Source organism: Lissotriton vulgaris, chromosome 2_1, assembly GCF_964263255.1.
Source record: "Lissotriton vulgaris chromosome 2_1, aLisVul1.2, whole genome shotgun sequence".
Classification (NCBI taxonomy): domain Eukaryota; kingdom Metazoa; phylum Chordata; class Amphibia; order Caudata; family Salamandridae; genus Lissotriton; species Lissotriton vulgaris.
The window spans coordinates 2029663336-2029680604 of NC_141687.1; the positions used below are offsets into that span (position 1 = coordinate 2029663336).

The 17269-nt window shown below is 49.7% G+C and overlaps 1 protein-coding gene across 2 annotated transcripts in view; it reads right to left on the bottom strand.

Moving 5' to 3' along the window:
• Positions 1–17269, bottom strand: part of BLOC1S6 (biogenesis of lysosomal organelles complex 1 subunit 6) — a 308964-nt gene that overhangs the window by 126087 nt on the left and 165608 nt on the right. Inside the window, exon 1 of one of the 2 annotated variants that reach the window (XM_086958262.1) lies at positions 2566–2815. The exons of the other annotated variant lie outside the window; for it this stretch is intronic. Within the exon in view, the coding sequence (XP_086814388.1) occupies positions 2566–2710 (145 nt within the window). The 5' untranslated portion in view covers positions 2711–2815. Of the gene's footprint in view, positions 1–2565; positions 2816–17269 lie in introns of those variants that run through there. 2 annotated transcript variants of the gene reach the window in all.

The window sequence follows — 17269 nt, forward strand, 5'->3', positions numbered from 1 at the left end:
ACTTTAACAAGTGCTTATCCAAACAACATTTTTAATAGGTTATTGACTATTGTCACCCTTCCCCCCCATAGTGTGCTACAAGATCCTCCCACCTCTAATACTCTATGGGGTACAATTGACTCGGGCTAGAAAAATCAAAAAAATTGTACTAGTCCTGCAGGACTAGTACCTTAAAAAATTTCCTCGACTTAACTGCAACCTATTTGACCTCCATCTCTGAAAGCAGAGCAAATATGACAAGATAACAAGATTTAAAGGCATCTTTATTGCTCATTAACTTTCTGAGCAATAAAACTGTCTTTAAATCTTGTCATCTTGTCACATTTGCTCCTTTTTCACAGACAGAGGACAAAAGTTGGTTTGTTTTCCTACTCGCGAGAAAGGGCAAGTAGGACCTAAAAACAGCTCGACCTTGTTAAATTTAGCTCGACTATGCGAGCGGTCGAGTGGAATTTTCGAGCCCCTGGCTATGTGTGCATGAACGACTTAAGACAGATGACTATTGGCTCTAGTTAAACCCAGTTGACAGTACTGTGGTTTAGAGACTCTTATCTGCAGTGTTCGTCGAGTGTGTCACATGGATACAAGCTGTGAATGTTTTTTAATGTCTCTCTCCACAGGTACTAAAATGCAGAATTATCTAAGTACGGACTGCACATATAGCATACTTAAATCGGTGAAAATCACATAGCCTAATACCTGCACAGATAGTGTATTGACTTTAGATACTGTGACCAAACTGGATTTTGCCTGAGAATCTGAGGTTTGGTCCTGACAAAAGCCACTTGACTAATGAGGCAAAAGGTGTACGGCTGAAACATTTAGATTCTCAGATATTGGAGTTTACTATAACAGTCTCCTCTAGCATCACCTTTTTTTTAAAATCTCGTCAGTGGTTCATGAAATAAATTCTATGGATGGGCATGGGGAATACCTTTAGCAATTGTATGGATAGTTCCTTTGTCAAAGACAAAATAGGCGCTACTCTGATAGTCAAAGTCGAGTCTGCCCAGATACTCAAGATATCTGTGCGAGGACTCTATGATGAAGCATGCCACTTTGACCCATCTCCCAGTGGGTGGGAGCCCTTTTAAAAACAATAAGAAACGCCCCTATCAACACTGATCTACATTTATTCCATCTTTTTTTATTTTCTTAGCTCTACAAGTGGAAGTGGAGCGTACCCAGTAAAAAACTTCTACCCCCGCCTCCCTTTTATTATGGCCAGGAAGGGGCACGCCATATCCTCGATTAAACATAATTGTTAGAATACATTTTTCCAAGAACAGGGACAATTATAATTATTAACATTGGCTATTTCGCATCTCAAAACAGGGAATGTTATTCTACAGAATACACTTCCTTGGTAGAATACTGCACTTCTGGGTCACGCATGGGGCTTGATGTATTAACGTTGCTTTCACAAAAAGTGGTCTCAAATTGTACAACCGAGTTTTGTCAATGAAATTTGATTTTGAGAAGCAGATATGTACTATTAGGTCAGTTCATACAATAACCATTCACAGGGGGTCACATAATGATCTGCCTAATTAAAAATCATTAAGTATGTAACAGTTTCTCAAAGGCCTTTGCGAATCAGTTATCACCTACTTTGAGTAGTGGTAATTCGACAATGGTCTCTTACCGGAATTGAGGTAGAAAACATCTGCTACAGAGGTTACGCCCCTTTCATGCCGTTTCCAAATCGCGACTCTGTATGGGTAGCGTAACCCATGTTCCAACTCATACAACAGGTTTTGGTATTTAACACATAGGCATGTTGCATTCGCAATTCCTGCGATTTTCCAAATCGTTGGGCTTGCAATCACAACATCCTTTAGCTCATCAGCCCCTTGGTATCAATATGCAAACCATGTTTGCTGATGGACTAACACATGACATTCTACAAACGTATAAAAAAGATCGTATGAAAGAAAAACAAACAGCATTAAGAAGTCGAGTATTTACTTGGTCGATTTCAGATAGATTAGAGACTAGCCAGAAAAAGACAGCCGAAATCTCAAGCTGACTCTGGTCACAAATTCAGCTTCATCAATGCAGTTTTCTTTGCATTGTGGAAACCATCGTTCTGGTATTTATATTAGCAAACGAAGACTTCAAGTGTTGTATTGTACTGAAGCATAAAAGAAAGCAAACGAAAAAAAACAGGACCGGATAAGGTCTACAAGAGGAAACAGAAGACAGTGAATAGATACCCATAATCACTAATTACATGCATTCCGTGCTGGGACTCAAATAAAAAACATTCATATCATTGTGCAAACCTATGTTGAATGAAACCTTTCAGATTAATACTCCTTTCCTGGTGCCTCGATTATTCACAAAGACATGGTAATGGGCTCAGAGGAAGGAGACTGGTCCCACATTAAAACCAGCTGTACTCAGTGAGGTAGACAAGGCTGCTCTACAAACTATTGAACTTCAAGACACAGTGGAAAGGACCGGTAGAAGCTAAGCACTCACAACAATGTAAAAGAAGCACTAAAAACCGGGGCGTGCATTTATTTCTGCAGCTACAGGGGCGCCAGGATTGCACATGCTTACCTTCAGAATTATTCATGTGATGCGGAGTTGCTTTGCCTAATTTGAAACCATTATTTTGTAATTCTGGCTCCATGAATAACGAACGTCTCTCCGTTGCAGAAGTGAAACTTCCTTCCCGATGCGGTGATGCCTCGAAGCTTCCCATTGGTCATTGAACGTAGCTGTCCAATTGGCTGTTAACTTCTTGCTCATAAACCTTCCGCATGATTGTTTGTATTGGAGCAATCCAGTATTTTAGTTGCTGCCCGTGAATTCGTACAATCGCAATCTCTTGATAATGCAATTCTGAATGTATTTTGCCTGCTCCTCTTCCATTGCATTTCTTTCCTCATCCGCTCCTTTTCACTACTCTCATTTTAAGCTTCTTGTTCCAAATTGTCCTGCTTTCTTGCTCATGTCCCTCGCCACTCTGCCCCTTGTATCCCTCCTTGTCCCGTCGCTTCCGCATGACTATCCATCTTCCTCTGCCCAGCTGCCTCATTTCCCCAGTGCTTTAAATGGAAATATAGAAGTACAGGAACTCCTTGTACCTGTTTACTCCAGAAAAATGCAGATACTCTCTAAATAAATGTATTGTAGAATTGCTGATAAGAGCAGATACTCTCCGTTTTGCAGATACTCTTGGAAATATGTACAAGCCCCATAGCCATCACAAGGTCACTGTGAGTGAAGTTATGGGGGTGATAGGGGCCTCGCCTATTTTTCAAAGCAGCGTTAAGCCACTTCTTATTGCTGCCTTGTAAATAAGGCCCCTTTCCAGCTATGCTTAGTGTGAAAGTGGGTATTGCAACACCCATTGATTATGACGCTGCCCCCTATTTACATGGGAGGCGTAAATAGGAGGCAGAGTAAAAAATAAGACCAGGAAAACCTGGTCTTAAGTTGGCGAAATGAGGAGAATTCTTTATTTCTCCTCGTTTTTTAGGTCTCGCCTATTAATTCCCGCAAGGGATAATAGGACGAGAGTATAGAGGCCAAACCAAGGTCTGAAACCATCGCAGATTTCCTACAGTTCGTGTGGTGCACTCGGGCGGAACGCGCGTCCACATCAAAGCAATCAGCCTCCCTCCCACAGGCATCTGAAGCTTCCCCCAGCATGCGCTCGGCCTCAGGCATTTCTCCTCCCCCTAATTACTTTCACTTTCACGGCCGCCAGGCCGTGTCTCGCATTTCTCCCCCTGCTTTCACTTTTTTTTCCGCTCTCCTCCTCTCCTGTCGGACCATGCCTCCCTACCGCAACCTCTCGTCCTTTTCAGCCCACTCCTCCACTCTGTTTTCCTAAACCCTCCCTGCTCAGCTTTCTTCTCTCTTTCTCCCCATCTCCGCTTCCCCCACCAGCTTCTCCTGTTCGTAAACAAGCTCGGCTCACACAACTCAGCTGCCCCGGACTGGCGCGAAGTAACGCACAGCATTGCTTCAAGTTACTTCCTTTTCTAACTCCTGTGGGCATGATGCAAAAGTGCGCAAAGCCACTCAAGCAACCCTTAGCAATACAACCTACACTGTCTCAGTGTCAGGATCACGTAGCCGCACCTACCTAATTGGTTGAACTACACGTCCCATTATTCCGGTGTGTGTTCCTGGGGTATAAATAAGGGCCGGACCAGGAGACTTTGTGCGTGATTTTGGTTCATTTCCGGTTTCCTGAGTTTCCTGCGTTGGTGGATGATTTCTTGCTGTGCAACTGTCCATTTTGGAGATTCCTTGGTTACGTGTTGATTCAGCTCGGGGTTCCGAGGGCTGTGCTTGCCTAGTACCTTTCCTCTTGGCCCCTTGCTTCCGGGTCGACACTCTTCGTCTCAATGGTCGGCAGGTGAGCTGGCTGACAGCTAGCTTCTTACGGAGTGTGGAGAGGATTTCCAGACGTCCGAAGCGTGAGTAAAACGCCTTCTGACTTGTGCTGAACTTTAGTTAACATATACCGTTGTGGGTCTTTCTACGGCCACGACGGGTCTTCATTTTTGTTTGCCTCGTGATCGGAGCGCTGTGGCATTGTTACGCGCTACCGTTACGAAGTCCCACATTAGCTGGGGGGAGTTCGAGTTTTCATTGCACGTGCCAATGCGGGAAGTGGTGGATGGCTCTACACTTTTCCGGATTTGTAGATTGGTGTTAAAGTACGTTTGTTTCTGGATGCAAAAGGATATATGTGCTGAACTAATACGACAGAAGATAGTAGTACGAGGCTACATCTTACCGTTTGTTTAATTGTTACTTTGTTACCTTCGGATCGTGTGACGGAACCCTTTTCTGATGACTTTGGATATATGTAATTTTAGAAGGGACAAGGAGAAGGATTTCTCGTTCTTTGATCTGAGAACAGTTTTCTAAGGAGCATCATTTCAGTATGAATATTAATACCAGGGGGTATGTTTTTTTCCACTGATTTGTTCCTAATGAAGTATTTCACAAATACGTATGGGTCTGAGGAATAACCTGTCTTTTCGATCATTAGGGATCAGGAACGTGTTCAGTTATATATATATATATATATCTACCTACAGCAGCAGGAGGGCACTTTTGGAGGACCTGAGCCTCCAAAAGTGAGATATTAGCAAAAAAGAAATGAGAGTAGTATTTCCACGTGTAGTATAACCCGATGTGTTTTCTCTTTCAGCTATCCCTTCCCTGCTGTTCCCTTCCATCCCTCCCTGTTTTCTTTATTTCCCTCGCCCGATCACTTGAACAACCTGTGTATTTATATATCAGGGTGTTGGTGAGGTCAGGAGGTGGAGCCTACATTGCTGCAATTGGACCCTGCGGAGTGCACCCTCACAGAATCACGCACCCAATAATTTCATTCTGCCTGGTCCAGTTGTAGCAAGTATGGCGCACTAGTCTTAGTACAGCAGGAATTGGCATCCTCCAAGGCAGAGACAGCTGCTTTGAAGGATAGAGTAGAACAGCTCTCAAAGAATCTCTTTAATGCTTCAGCTGGGACTTCACAAATTCAAGTCACGGTCCCACCACCCATTCCTTTGGCAAACCCGGAATGTTATGCAGGTGACCCCCGTAAGATTCTGGTGTTCCTTACGCAGGTGTTACTACACTTCTCATGCAAACCTGCTTCATTCCCGACTAACCAGTCTCGTGCTGCATTTGCCATATCCTATCTGGTGGGGGATGCCGCGAATTGGGAAGTGCCCTTGGTGAAGAACAATGACACCATATTGTCTGATTGGTCGGCTTTCAGGGCCGAGGTTTAGAAAGTCTTTGACCGCAGAGCCACTACTTTTAGCGCTGATAAATGGAGTTGGGGGGGGTGCGGAGCTTGCCGGCAACGATGGCGGACGCTTGAAGTGAGAGCTCCGTGCCGTCGCTCCTAAATATCCTGAATTTATCCTGAACTAGCCGAGCCCCGTGGTCGGCTGCGCTGCCTACCGGCCCCCGGAGGGTGCCTGACTGTAGCGGAGAAAGAGCGAGGAGATTCCAAACCTCCGCGGCCGAAAATGATCCTGGACCGGCATCGCAGCTACCTGGGCCGCTAAGCCGGGCACTTGCTTAGACACCACCCCGGAGTGCGTCACTCGACGTGCGGCCAACGCAGCGCCCTGAGACGGGGGAGCTTGCGCCACTTGATTGGACCAGAAACTCACAGCGAGACACGGCAACGGCTGCAAACCCTGCTCTCTCCCCCATCAGAGAGTGTGACGGGGGATAGGGGCGATTGCTAGCTCCTGCTTAACTGAACCGACGAGTGGGAAGCGGCGACCGATAACAGCGGGGCGCAGCTACGCTTTGAAAATATTGCACCAAGAACACCGCCTACCTGACGAGACTCGGAGGACGGAGAAATAGTGACCTCCATGCGGTCCGGCTGTGCGACGCATGGCCTTCACGGCACGGCAGTGAGTGTGGTCTCGCCTGGATCCTGTGCGGGGCCTGGTGCGGACAAGGAGCGCTGGTGCAGGCCCGACACGTGGCGGTAGGCCCGACTCCAGACACCGAGAGAGGCAAACCCACAGCGACGGATAACCCTTCCAAGCTGAAACAAGCGACGGGTAAGCCCACGGTGGAGACCCGCTCGGCGATTGCTGGTGGGGGCAACATGGGCAAAGGAGATAAAACGCAGTCCAAACTGGCGTTCGAACAACGCAAAACGCGGCCCCCGGGCACACAGGAATCATCGCCTATGCAGCAGGGCAAAAGCCCGGAGAGCTCGTTTTACACAGACATCAAGGGGCTTCTCGTCACAATGGAGAAAAGCCTCCAAGACAGCATGACCGCGAAAGGTACAAAACTTGATGCTCTCACTTATCGGATGGACCAAATGTCGGAGCGGGTGGACAAGCACGCGGAAAGACTGGATATGTCCGAAAGGCGCCTGACTGAGGTGGACAAAGATTGCAAGCAGATGGGGAAGCTGTTGCAGGTCATACAGGATAAGTCAGAGGATTTGGAGGCCCGCTCCCGGCGATCGAACATCCGAATCACGGGTGTGGCGGAAACGACCCAGGTGGGGAAAATGGAACTGTTCGTGGAACGACTGCTCACCACGCTGTTAGGGGACGACGTATTTTCGCCCATGTTCATCGTGGAAAGAGCGCACCGATCGCTGGGCCTGCTGCCGCAGCCAGGCGCCCCACCGAGACCAATTATCGCAAAACTCCTGAACTATAGGGACAGAGACACTGCTCTGCGACTAGCCAGAGAAAAGGGGAAACTGCAATTCGAGGGATCATCGATCTCCTTATACCTGGACTTCACAGCGAGGGTGCAGGAGGAACGCCGCCGCTTCGTCCCTTACAAGCAGCAGATCCGCGATCTTGGGTTGGACTACGCCATGTTGTCTGCATAATCCGACAAGGGCATTCCCATTTTTTCACCGACCCTAAAGTACTGCACAAAGCGTTGAAAAACTGGTCCAAGGACAGACGTAATAATTCTGAGGACCAGAACGAAGGTCAGGACCTCGTCAGCGGCCTAGAAGACCAGGAATAGGCAGCAGGGGCCACCAGCTCTCCCTCATTGCCCCCTGACTTTTAAGGGGGAGAGTCCCCTGGTGATCGGGTGGCGTGCTCAAGGACTACGACCCCCCCCCCCCCCCTCCAGGCGCTGAGATCCAGTCGAGCCCTAATATTGGCGGGGCTGCCGGGGCGACGACTTCGAGGACCCCTGGTGAGAACATTGCAAGTTATGCTGTGGTTAGCTCTTCTGTACTTTCACCTTGGGCTGCTTGTTATTGGGGCCACCTTGGGACTTAGGGCCATGGACAGCCACACTGTGGTTAACCTAAAGGGGAGGGGGGCACCTGTATAGCTGCTGTTGGGTTTCCGATGGGTGGTGGGGGGGCACGCGCGATCTGGGGCGTGAGTGCTAAAACACTAAGGGAGAGGCGGGGCTCAGCAGCTCTCAAGGCAGAGACGTTCTGAATACATGCACCATGCACTGATCTCGGCGACCTCTGCCCCAGAGCTGTTCGCACAACTGGAACCTGCTTGGGATTCTTTGGGAAGTGGGGAAGGGTGGAGAGGGGATTGTTCTATCATGCTAGGCCATGTTGGGGTTGGTCTGCTGTGGGAGGAGGGAGGGGGATCCATGGGACAAGGGGAAAGTTACTGTTGTTATGTTCTGTTCTGAAGTGCCTTGCCTCAGAGAACACAAAGTGTTCAAAACATAAAACAGGAGGAGGCATCGCTATCGTCCATAAGAAATCCATCTGCATCTCAACCAGCTCAGACGTCAATCTCGCTAACGCAGAACACCTTCACTTCCAGATCCACATCGACCCCAAGACCACACTCAGAGGAACCCTCCTCTACAGACCACCAGGATCCCGAGCACAATTCAGTGAAGACATCACAGACTTTATCACCCCACACGCCCTCCCCTCCGAGGATTACATTCTTTTGGGAGACCTCAACTTTCACCTGGAAAAGAACAACGACCGCAACGGCACCACCCTTCTGGACAATCTCGCCAACCTCGGACTTAAACAACTTGTCACTACCCCCACCCACACTGCAGGTCACACACTCGACCCTATCTTCACCTCCAGCAAACATGTCTCCTTCAGCCACACCACAGCTCTCCTTTGGACGGACCACAGCTGCGTTCACTTTACCTACAATAAGATCACAACCCACAACCATCCTCAATCCACTCTGCGAAGAAACTGGAACAAAATCACCATCGACCAGATCTCCTCATCGCTTCTTCAAAACCCCCCTGCCCACTCCTCAAACCCCGACCAAGCAGCCATTAACCTCACCCAATGGCTATCCAACAGCGCCGACATCCTAGCACCATTGAAAAAACGTCAAATCAAACTAGGCAGCAAGAAGGCCTCCTAGTTCAACGATGATCTCAAGAAATCTAAGAAACTCTGTCGCTCCCTTGAGAAGGCCTGGAAAAAAGACCCAAACACCAGCACCAAGGACGCCTTCAAAAACGCCACCCGTATACACCACCAACTGATCCGGACTGCCAAGAAATCCGCTTTCAAGGACCGACTAGATAACAACGCCCACAACAGCAAGGAATTATTCAACATCGTCAAGGAATTTACCAACCCCTCAGCCAACTCCAACGACATCACCCCCTCTCAAGCCCTCTGCAACTCCATAGCTTCATTCTTCCACAATAAGATCGCAGACATCCACAACAGCTTCGACAACCGACCCGAAGACCAACCCACCCAACCCTCTGCAGGACTTCCACCCCCCTTGAACATCCTCAATGACTGGAACCCAATCTCCACTGAGGACACCATCCGCCTGATGAACTCTATCCACTCAGGATCCCCCACAGACCCATGCCCTCACCACATCTTCAACAAAGCAGATTCCATCATAGCACCGCACCTCCGAGACGTCATCAACTGCTCCCTCAACTCCGCCACCTTCCCGGAAAGCTGGAAACACGCCGAACTCAGCGCCCTTCTGAAAAAACCCACAGCTGACCCCACCAAACTCAAAAACTACCGCCCCATCTCGCTCCTTCCATTCCCGGCCAAAGTCATCGAGAAAGCTGTCAACAACCAGCTCGCCGCCTTCCTCGAAACCAACAAATCCCTCGACTCCTCACAGTCTGGCTTCCGAGCCAAACACAGCACGGAGACCGCCCTCATCGCAGCAACAGACGACATTCGAACTCTACTAGACAATGGAGACACAGTCGCCCTCATCCTCCTCGACCTCTCCGCAGCCTTTGACACAGTTTGTCATAGCACCTTAATACAACGCCTCAGAAACATCGGAATCCAAGGAAAAGCACTGGAATGGATCACCTCGTTCCTTGCAGGAAGAACTCAGAGAGTCCGCCTTCCACCATTCAAATCAGAAGCCACCGAAGTCATTTGCGGCGTGCCACAAGGATCTTCACTCAGCCCCACCCTCTTCAACGTATACATGAGCCCCCTCACGGCCATCGCACGCCAACACAACCTCAACATCATCTCCTACGCCAATGACACTCAACTGATCCTCTCACTCACCAAAGACCCTAACACCGCCAAAACCAACCTACATGAAGGATTGAAAGAAGTAGCCGAGTGGATGAAGCACAGCAGCCTAAAACTGAACTCAGACAAAACAGAAGTCCTTATCCTAGGTACCTCCCCCTCCGCCTGGGATGACTCTTGGTGGCCAGAGACCCTTGGAAAAGCACCCATCCCAACGGACCACGCACGGAACTTAGGTGTCATCCTGGACTCCTCACTCTCGATGAACAGACAAGTCAACGCCGTCTCATCATCTTGCTTCAATATTCTTCGCATGCTCAAAAAAACATTTCGCTGGATCCCCACCGAAACTAGAAAAACGGTCACCCACGCACTGGTCACGAGCCGCCTGGACTACGGAAACACCCTATACGCCGGTACCACCGCAAAACTCCAGAAAAAACTCCAACGCATCCAGAACGCTTCAGCCAGACTCATACTAGACATCCCACGTAAAGACCACATCTCTGGCCACCTGAAAAACCTCCACTGGCTCCCCGTTACCAAGAGGATCACTTTCCGCCTCCTAACCCACGCACACAAATCACTTTACGAACTTGGACCCGAATACCTCAACTCATGACTTTCCTTCTACACCCCCTCCCGCCTGCTACGATCCTCCAACCAAGCCCTTGCAACTGTACCCCGCATCAACAAAACCACCATGGGAGGCAGATCCTTCTCCTACCTGGCAGCTAAAACCTGGAACTCACTTCCCACTCACCTTCGCCTCACTCAGAACCACCTAACATTCAGAAAGCAACTTAAAACTTGGATATTCGACAAGTAATTCCCCACCCTTCTTCAAGCGCCTTGAGACCCTCTGGGTATGTAGCGCGCTATATAAATCACTTGACTTGACTTGACTTGACTTGACTTGCTGTAACCGATTACTTGCCCGCAGGACAGCCTGCCCTGCACGTCTGACTACGCTCTCAGAACCCGTGCAACGTCCTCATGGCTGACGTAAATGGTGAGCAGACAGACAAGAGGCCCGTATCGCTACACGCCCTCACATGGAATGTCAGAGGGCTTAATGATCACAGAAAACTTAGGAAGGTGTTGAGCTACCTTAGACGCCACAATATTGATATTGCACTCTTGCAAGAAACGCACCTCCCACTCACGAGCAACATGCTGCACACTAGGGCTTTAGCGGGACATATAGCAACGGCTGGATTCACCACACACGCTAGGGGGGTCCTTACTTGGGTAAACCCAAAATCAGGCATTCAAATACAGACCTTGGGTGTAGACACTGAGGGAAGGTATGTCATAGTGTCCTGTAAGGGGCGAGGGATGGACCTTTTGGTAGTCAACACCTATGGCCCCAATTACGACTCCCCTGATTTCTTTGACACACTGGCCAGTGAGATAGCTAGGCACGACAATCCACATGTACTGTGGGGTGGGGACTTTAATTTGACGTTAAACCCAGACATAGACAGATCATCGGGACCCCCCCGACGGCCCTCTCCAGCTGCACAGTCGCTCACAGCGAAGTTAGTGATGTTAGATATGATAGACGTGTGGAGGAACAGAAATGTTGGAAGGGGCGGCTTCACACACTATTCTGCATTTCACGAAATACACACGAGAATAGACTACTGGTTTGCCACTGCGGGGATCAACCGATCTGTTAGGCAGTGCAAGGTGCTCCCGCGCACACTCTCAGACCACTCCCCCATACTGTTAGCCTTGGATACCCCAGTGAAGGGATACGCACCGTTCACATGGCGCTTCCCGCCCTACTCCCTGTTGGACCCGGTCTTCCACGGAGAGTTAGCGGAGGCGATTGATGTGTTCTTCGAGAAGAATGTGGGGTCGGTGGAGGACTTCCAAACGATTTGGGAAGCGTTCAAGGTTTATATTAGAGGCATAGCGATGTCCAAGCACTCCAGTGTCCTGAAGGCTACAAGGGCCAAATTAGCCGATCTGGAGCAGCAGTTGCAGGCGCTCGAGGCAAGGAGTCGATCTAACCCGGATGACACTGTAGAGGGAGACATTAAGCGCCTACTGGTAGAATACCACGAGGCCGCGGACAGAGAGGTCCAAAATCTAGGCAAGTACGCCACAGCCCGCACATACGGCGAGGGGGAGCGACCAGGCTCAGTCTTGGCTAACGTTATTAAAGGCCGCAGGGGAAAGGCACTAATCTCAGAATTAAGGAACGCAGGCGGAGATAGAGTGGCGTATGAGGCAGAAATTGCCGCAGTCTTCAGAGACTATTAATCGGAGCTGTGTTCTTCCAAAGGTGGTGACATGTCGGCTGAAATTCTGGATTATCTAGAACACATACAACACCCGTTCCTCCCGAATTCCGAAAGGGAGTTCCTAATGTGCCCTATACAGTTAGACGAAATCAGAGATGCACTAGCCTCCATGAGATCAGGCAGCGCGCCAGGCATTGACGGACTCTCGGTCGACTTCAATTAAGCATTTCAGGAACTGCTACAGCCACACGTGCACACCCTCCTGGAGGACATATGTGTCCAAGACACATTGCCCAGCTCCATGATGGAGGCAATGATAGTCACCATTCTAAAGCCGAGTAAGCCACATGACGACTGTAGCTCGTACCGCCCAATATCGTTGCTAAACGTCGACACCAAACTATACGCCAAGGTCCTAGCGACTAGACTCGCACTACTAGGCCCTGACTTAGTGGCTCCAGAACAGGCGGGATTCATCCCATCCAGAAACCTGACATACAATATAAGGACAGTGTTAGGTACCATCCAACATGTAAAGCAGGATAAACCAGCAGTGGTGCTCTTTCTAGATATGGAGAAGGCATTCGACTCCGTTGAGTGGCCTTTCCTACTTCAGGTGTTACGTCGTATGGGGCTTGGCGAACCCTTCATCCAAATGATAGGCGCACTATATGACGGCCCCTCGGCTAGGGTTCGTGTGGGCAACGCGATCTCCCACCCACTATATATAGGCAGGGGCACCCGCCAGGGATGCCCTTTATCTCCTTTACTGTATGCACTCGCTGCAGAGCCTCTAGCCTGTGCGATGAGAGAGTATCATAGCCATGAGGGAGTACGGTTCCCCACGTACAAAATAGTTGTATCTATGTATGCGGATGATACGTTGCTGTACGCCCATGACCCCGCTACCGCTACCACGCTTCCCCCACTCCTGAGAGAAGTGGTTCGGTTCGGTGCACTATCAGGACTTAACTGGGCAAAGTCGGTGGTACTGCCCCTAATTCCGGTGACCAAACGAGTGGAGACTGAGTATCCTGTCCAGTGGACGGAAGACCCGATTAGATACTTGGGGATCCAGATACACACGGATCCGGACCAGCTCGTCAGTCAGAACTACGGGAGAGCGGTCAGTAAGCTGGAGGAGGATATAGAGATCTGGTGTAAACTACCTCTTACGCTGATGGGCCGCATAGCCATAATGAAGATGATAGTGCTACCAAGATTTTTGTTCCTTTTTAGCGCCTTGCCAATTGTGCTCTCTAAGGCCTTCTTCCAACTCTTGACCAGCCTGATGATTAAACTAGCGTGGGCAGGGAAACAGGCGAGAGTCAAATGGACAACGCTCACCCTCCCGTACAACCTGGGGGGCTTAGCTGCGCCGGATCTTGAATTATACTACAGAGCGGCCCAAGCGTCACACCTACATACTTGGGTACATGGCGACAAGCAAATTCCACATGTCCGGATGGAGCGACTATTCGCTCATCCACTACCGCTCCCGGCAACGATCTGCCAGCCGCAGGATCGTCGAACGGGAATACTGGATTCCATCTCCTCCACCAATCACGCCTGGCACTCTCTCCTGTTTCGTCAGGGAGGGGCGATGATTTAATCGCCGGAGATGCCGATAGAGTGGATGTGTTGGCTCCCGCCCATGGTTGACAAAGCGGTCACACAGGAACTGACGAAATTGGGTCTGAGCAGGGCGGGTGACCTGTTCCAGGATGGCACAGCCAAAACCTGGGACCAAACTCGGGGAAATGGAGATGAACCTCCGTTACTCCAAAGATTCCACTTCCATAGAACTCGTAGCACCCTCTCGGAACCTCCGGAAGCCTCCGGAAGTCCCAGAATTAACATAAGTGATTACACACAAAGAACCCAAGAAGCTCTTAACAAATCTTTCCAGCATAGCTAGATCCCATGGGGAGCACCAGCTCATGAAAGCTAGGCTGGAGTGGCAGAGAGATTTAGGAGTCACGCTGGACGATGCGACATGGCGCTACTGCTGTGAAAATACGAAACGTATCTCCCTAAATGGGAAACATCGTCTCATACACTTCAAATTCCTCCAAAGGGTGTATTACACACCAGCACGGCTTCACAGATATGGGCTGCGAACGGAAACTCAAGGGGGCTCCCGGGTGCGATACGTAGACTCAAAGATATGGGGATGCTAATGGCCAGGAGGGTGGTGGCCCAGTGTTGGATGCGAGGCCCTCTGCCGACTAAGGCCAGATGGGCTCGAGATATGCTGTACTGTAGCACACAGATGGAGACGTACAGTGAATTACTACCCCCAAAAAGCCGCCCGAAAAACTTCTGGGCTTTATACCAGACTTATTTGCAGGGACAGCAAAATGAGGACGTGAGCTCCACAGACAGCGTTTCCCAAGGGTAGGTGGCAGAACCCAAGATCGACACTGTACAGACCACTTGCACAGGCGTAGTGTGACGGGAGCAGGTCTGAGTGTTTTACCAAGGGTGAGAACAATAAGTGTAGAGGGGGAGGATAGAGTGCGAGGTGCATTAGCGGGGGTTTATTAGGGGGACCAGGCATCACACGTAGGTATATCTAGACGCCGTACTAACACCTAGAAAGATAGCCTGAACACCTACAGGGCACTTTTCCACCGGGCTTACAGGTACTATCAGATGAGAGGTTGGGTGTGGGTCAGGCTACTACATGCGCGGGTAACTCGAAATAGAGCAGGAAGCTTTTCTGAGGCTAAGGGGTGGGAGGGGGGCGGGAAGTTCCACAGGGGAGTTATGGGGTTGTTTCAGAGGGTGAAAAGTCAAAAAATACACATGAATATTGGACACTGCCTGCACTTGAGATAAAGACTGGACAATGAGAATACAATATCTGCTTCACGCCGCCGGACCCCCGGTTGTCGGCCACCAGGCTGTGTAACATACGGTATAGTTTTGATTGAAATACCTGTGTTGCGGCCCGCCCGGAGGGGTTGTAGGCCAGAAGCTGTGTCAATTGAAATTTCTTTTTCTGTGCAATAAAAAACAAAAAAAAACGTATCTAACTGCTTTTAATCGTTTGGTAGCAGAGGCCGAGTGGCCGGAAGAGAAGCGCATGTCTCTCTTCTATCAGGGTTTAAGGGAGGAACTGAAAGATGTGGTGGCTCAGATTGATCCTCAACCTTCCACGTGTGTGGACATGATTAATTTAGCGCTAAGACTTGATAGCCCGATGGCTGAGAGAGGAGGGGACCGGAGGAAATGGGAGAGGAGCTCATACAGAAATGATCGATTCCCACGTAAGGTAATGGGCACAGCAGAAACCGGTCCTGAACCCATGGAAATCGGCGCCCTTAGAACGCCAAAGCAGGAGGGTACAGGGTCTATGTATATAATGTGGCAAGAGGGGCCACTACGTAAGAGAATGCCCTGCTAAGCCCAAGGTGCCTAACAATTGGAATAGGAATAAGAGAGTGGTTGTAGATAGCCTCACAAAGATGGGGCACTTCATACCGTGCAAGAACCTTCCCACAGCAGGACAGACAGCACAATTGTTAGCCAGCAACATCATACGGTTGCATGGAGTTCCAAGAGTAGTTGTCTCAGACCGAGGGCCCCAGTTTTTCGCCCGTTTTTGGCGCATCTGGTGTCGCGCTTTGAACATAGAGTCATCTCTCTCCACAAGTTTCCATCCACAGACTGATGGTCAAACAGAGAGGCTAAATCAGACCTTGAAGAAATATCTGAGATGTTATTCGAAAGAGGCTCATGAATCGTGGGTTGATTTGTTGTGGATGGCGGAATTGGCCTACAACAATGCGTGGCACAGCTCCACTGGTATGTCTCCTTTCAAGGCCAATTTCGGGTATGATGCTACCACCTTGCCCGTAGACATCCCTGAGGACGTGCAGAACCAGCCTTCAGTGAAGAAAAAGGTGCAACTGCTGAGGAAAGTGCACAAGGAAGTGCAAGCGCACTTGATAAAGGCAAAAGAGGTGTACAAGAAGTGGGAAGATCAGCATCGCATGTAGGGTCGCCAGTATGAGGTGGGGGACAGGGTTTGGTTGTCAACAAAAAACATTCATTTCAAACTCTGAAGTGTCTTTCACCCCCGTTATATTGGTCCTTACCCAATCGTGAAAAGAATCAATCCAGTGGCCTATAAATTGAAGCTACCGGGGTCGCTGCGAGTACACCCGGTGTTTAATGTGCAGTTACTGAAACCAGCTTTGACCTCTAGGAGGATGGCTCCTCTGTCTGTGGTGAGCGATGGAGGGCTTGAATATGAGGTGAAGAGCATCAGGGACTCTAAGTGGCGTAGGGGTGTGCTCTGGTATCTGGTGTCATAGAAGGGCTATTCTGCCGAGGACGACTCCTGGGAGCCAGTGACGAATGTCCATTCCCCGAGGGCCATTAGATCCTTTCATAGGAGGTACCCTGCTAAGCCCGGTCCTAGGAGGCGCTAGGGATGGGGACATACTGTCAGGATCACGTAGCCGCGCCTACCTAATTGGTTGAACTACACATCCCATTATTCCGGTGTGTTCCTGGGGTATAAATAAGGGCGGGACCAGGAAACTTTGTGCGTGATTTTGGTTCATTTCCGGTTTCCTGAGTTTCCTGCGTTGGTGGATGATTTCTTGCTGTGTAACTGTCCTTTTAGGAGATTCCTTGGTTACGTGTTGATTCAGCTCGGGGTTCCGAGCGCTGTGCTTGCCTATTGCCTTTCCTCTTGGCCCCTTGCTTCCGGGTCGACACTCTTCGTCTCAATGGTCGGCTGGTGAGCTGGCTGATAGCTAGCTTCTTCTGGAGAGTGCGGAGGATTTCCTGACGTCCGAAGCATGAGTAAAACGCCTTCTGACTTGTGCTGAACTTTAGTTAACATATACCGTTGTGGGTCTTTCTACAGCCACGACGGGTCTTCATTTTTGTTTGCCTCGTGAGCGGAGCGCTGTGGCATTGCTACGCGCTACCGTTACGAAGTCCCACATTACCTGGGGGGAGTTGGAGTTTTCATTGCAAGTGCCAAAGCGGGAAGTGGTGGATGGCTCTACACTTTTCCGGATTTGGAGATTGG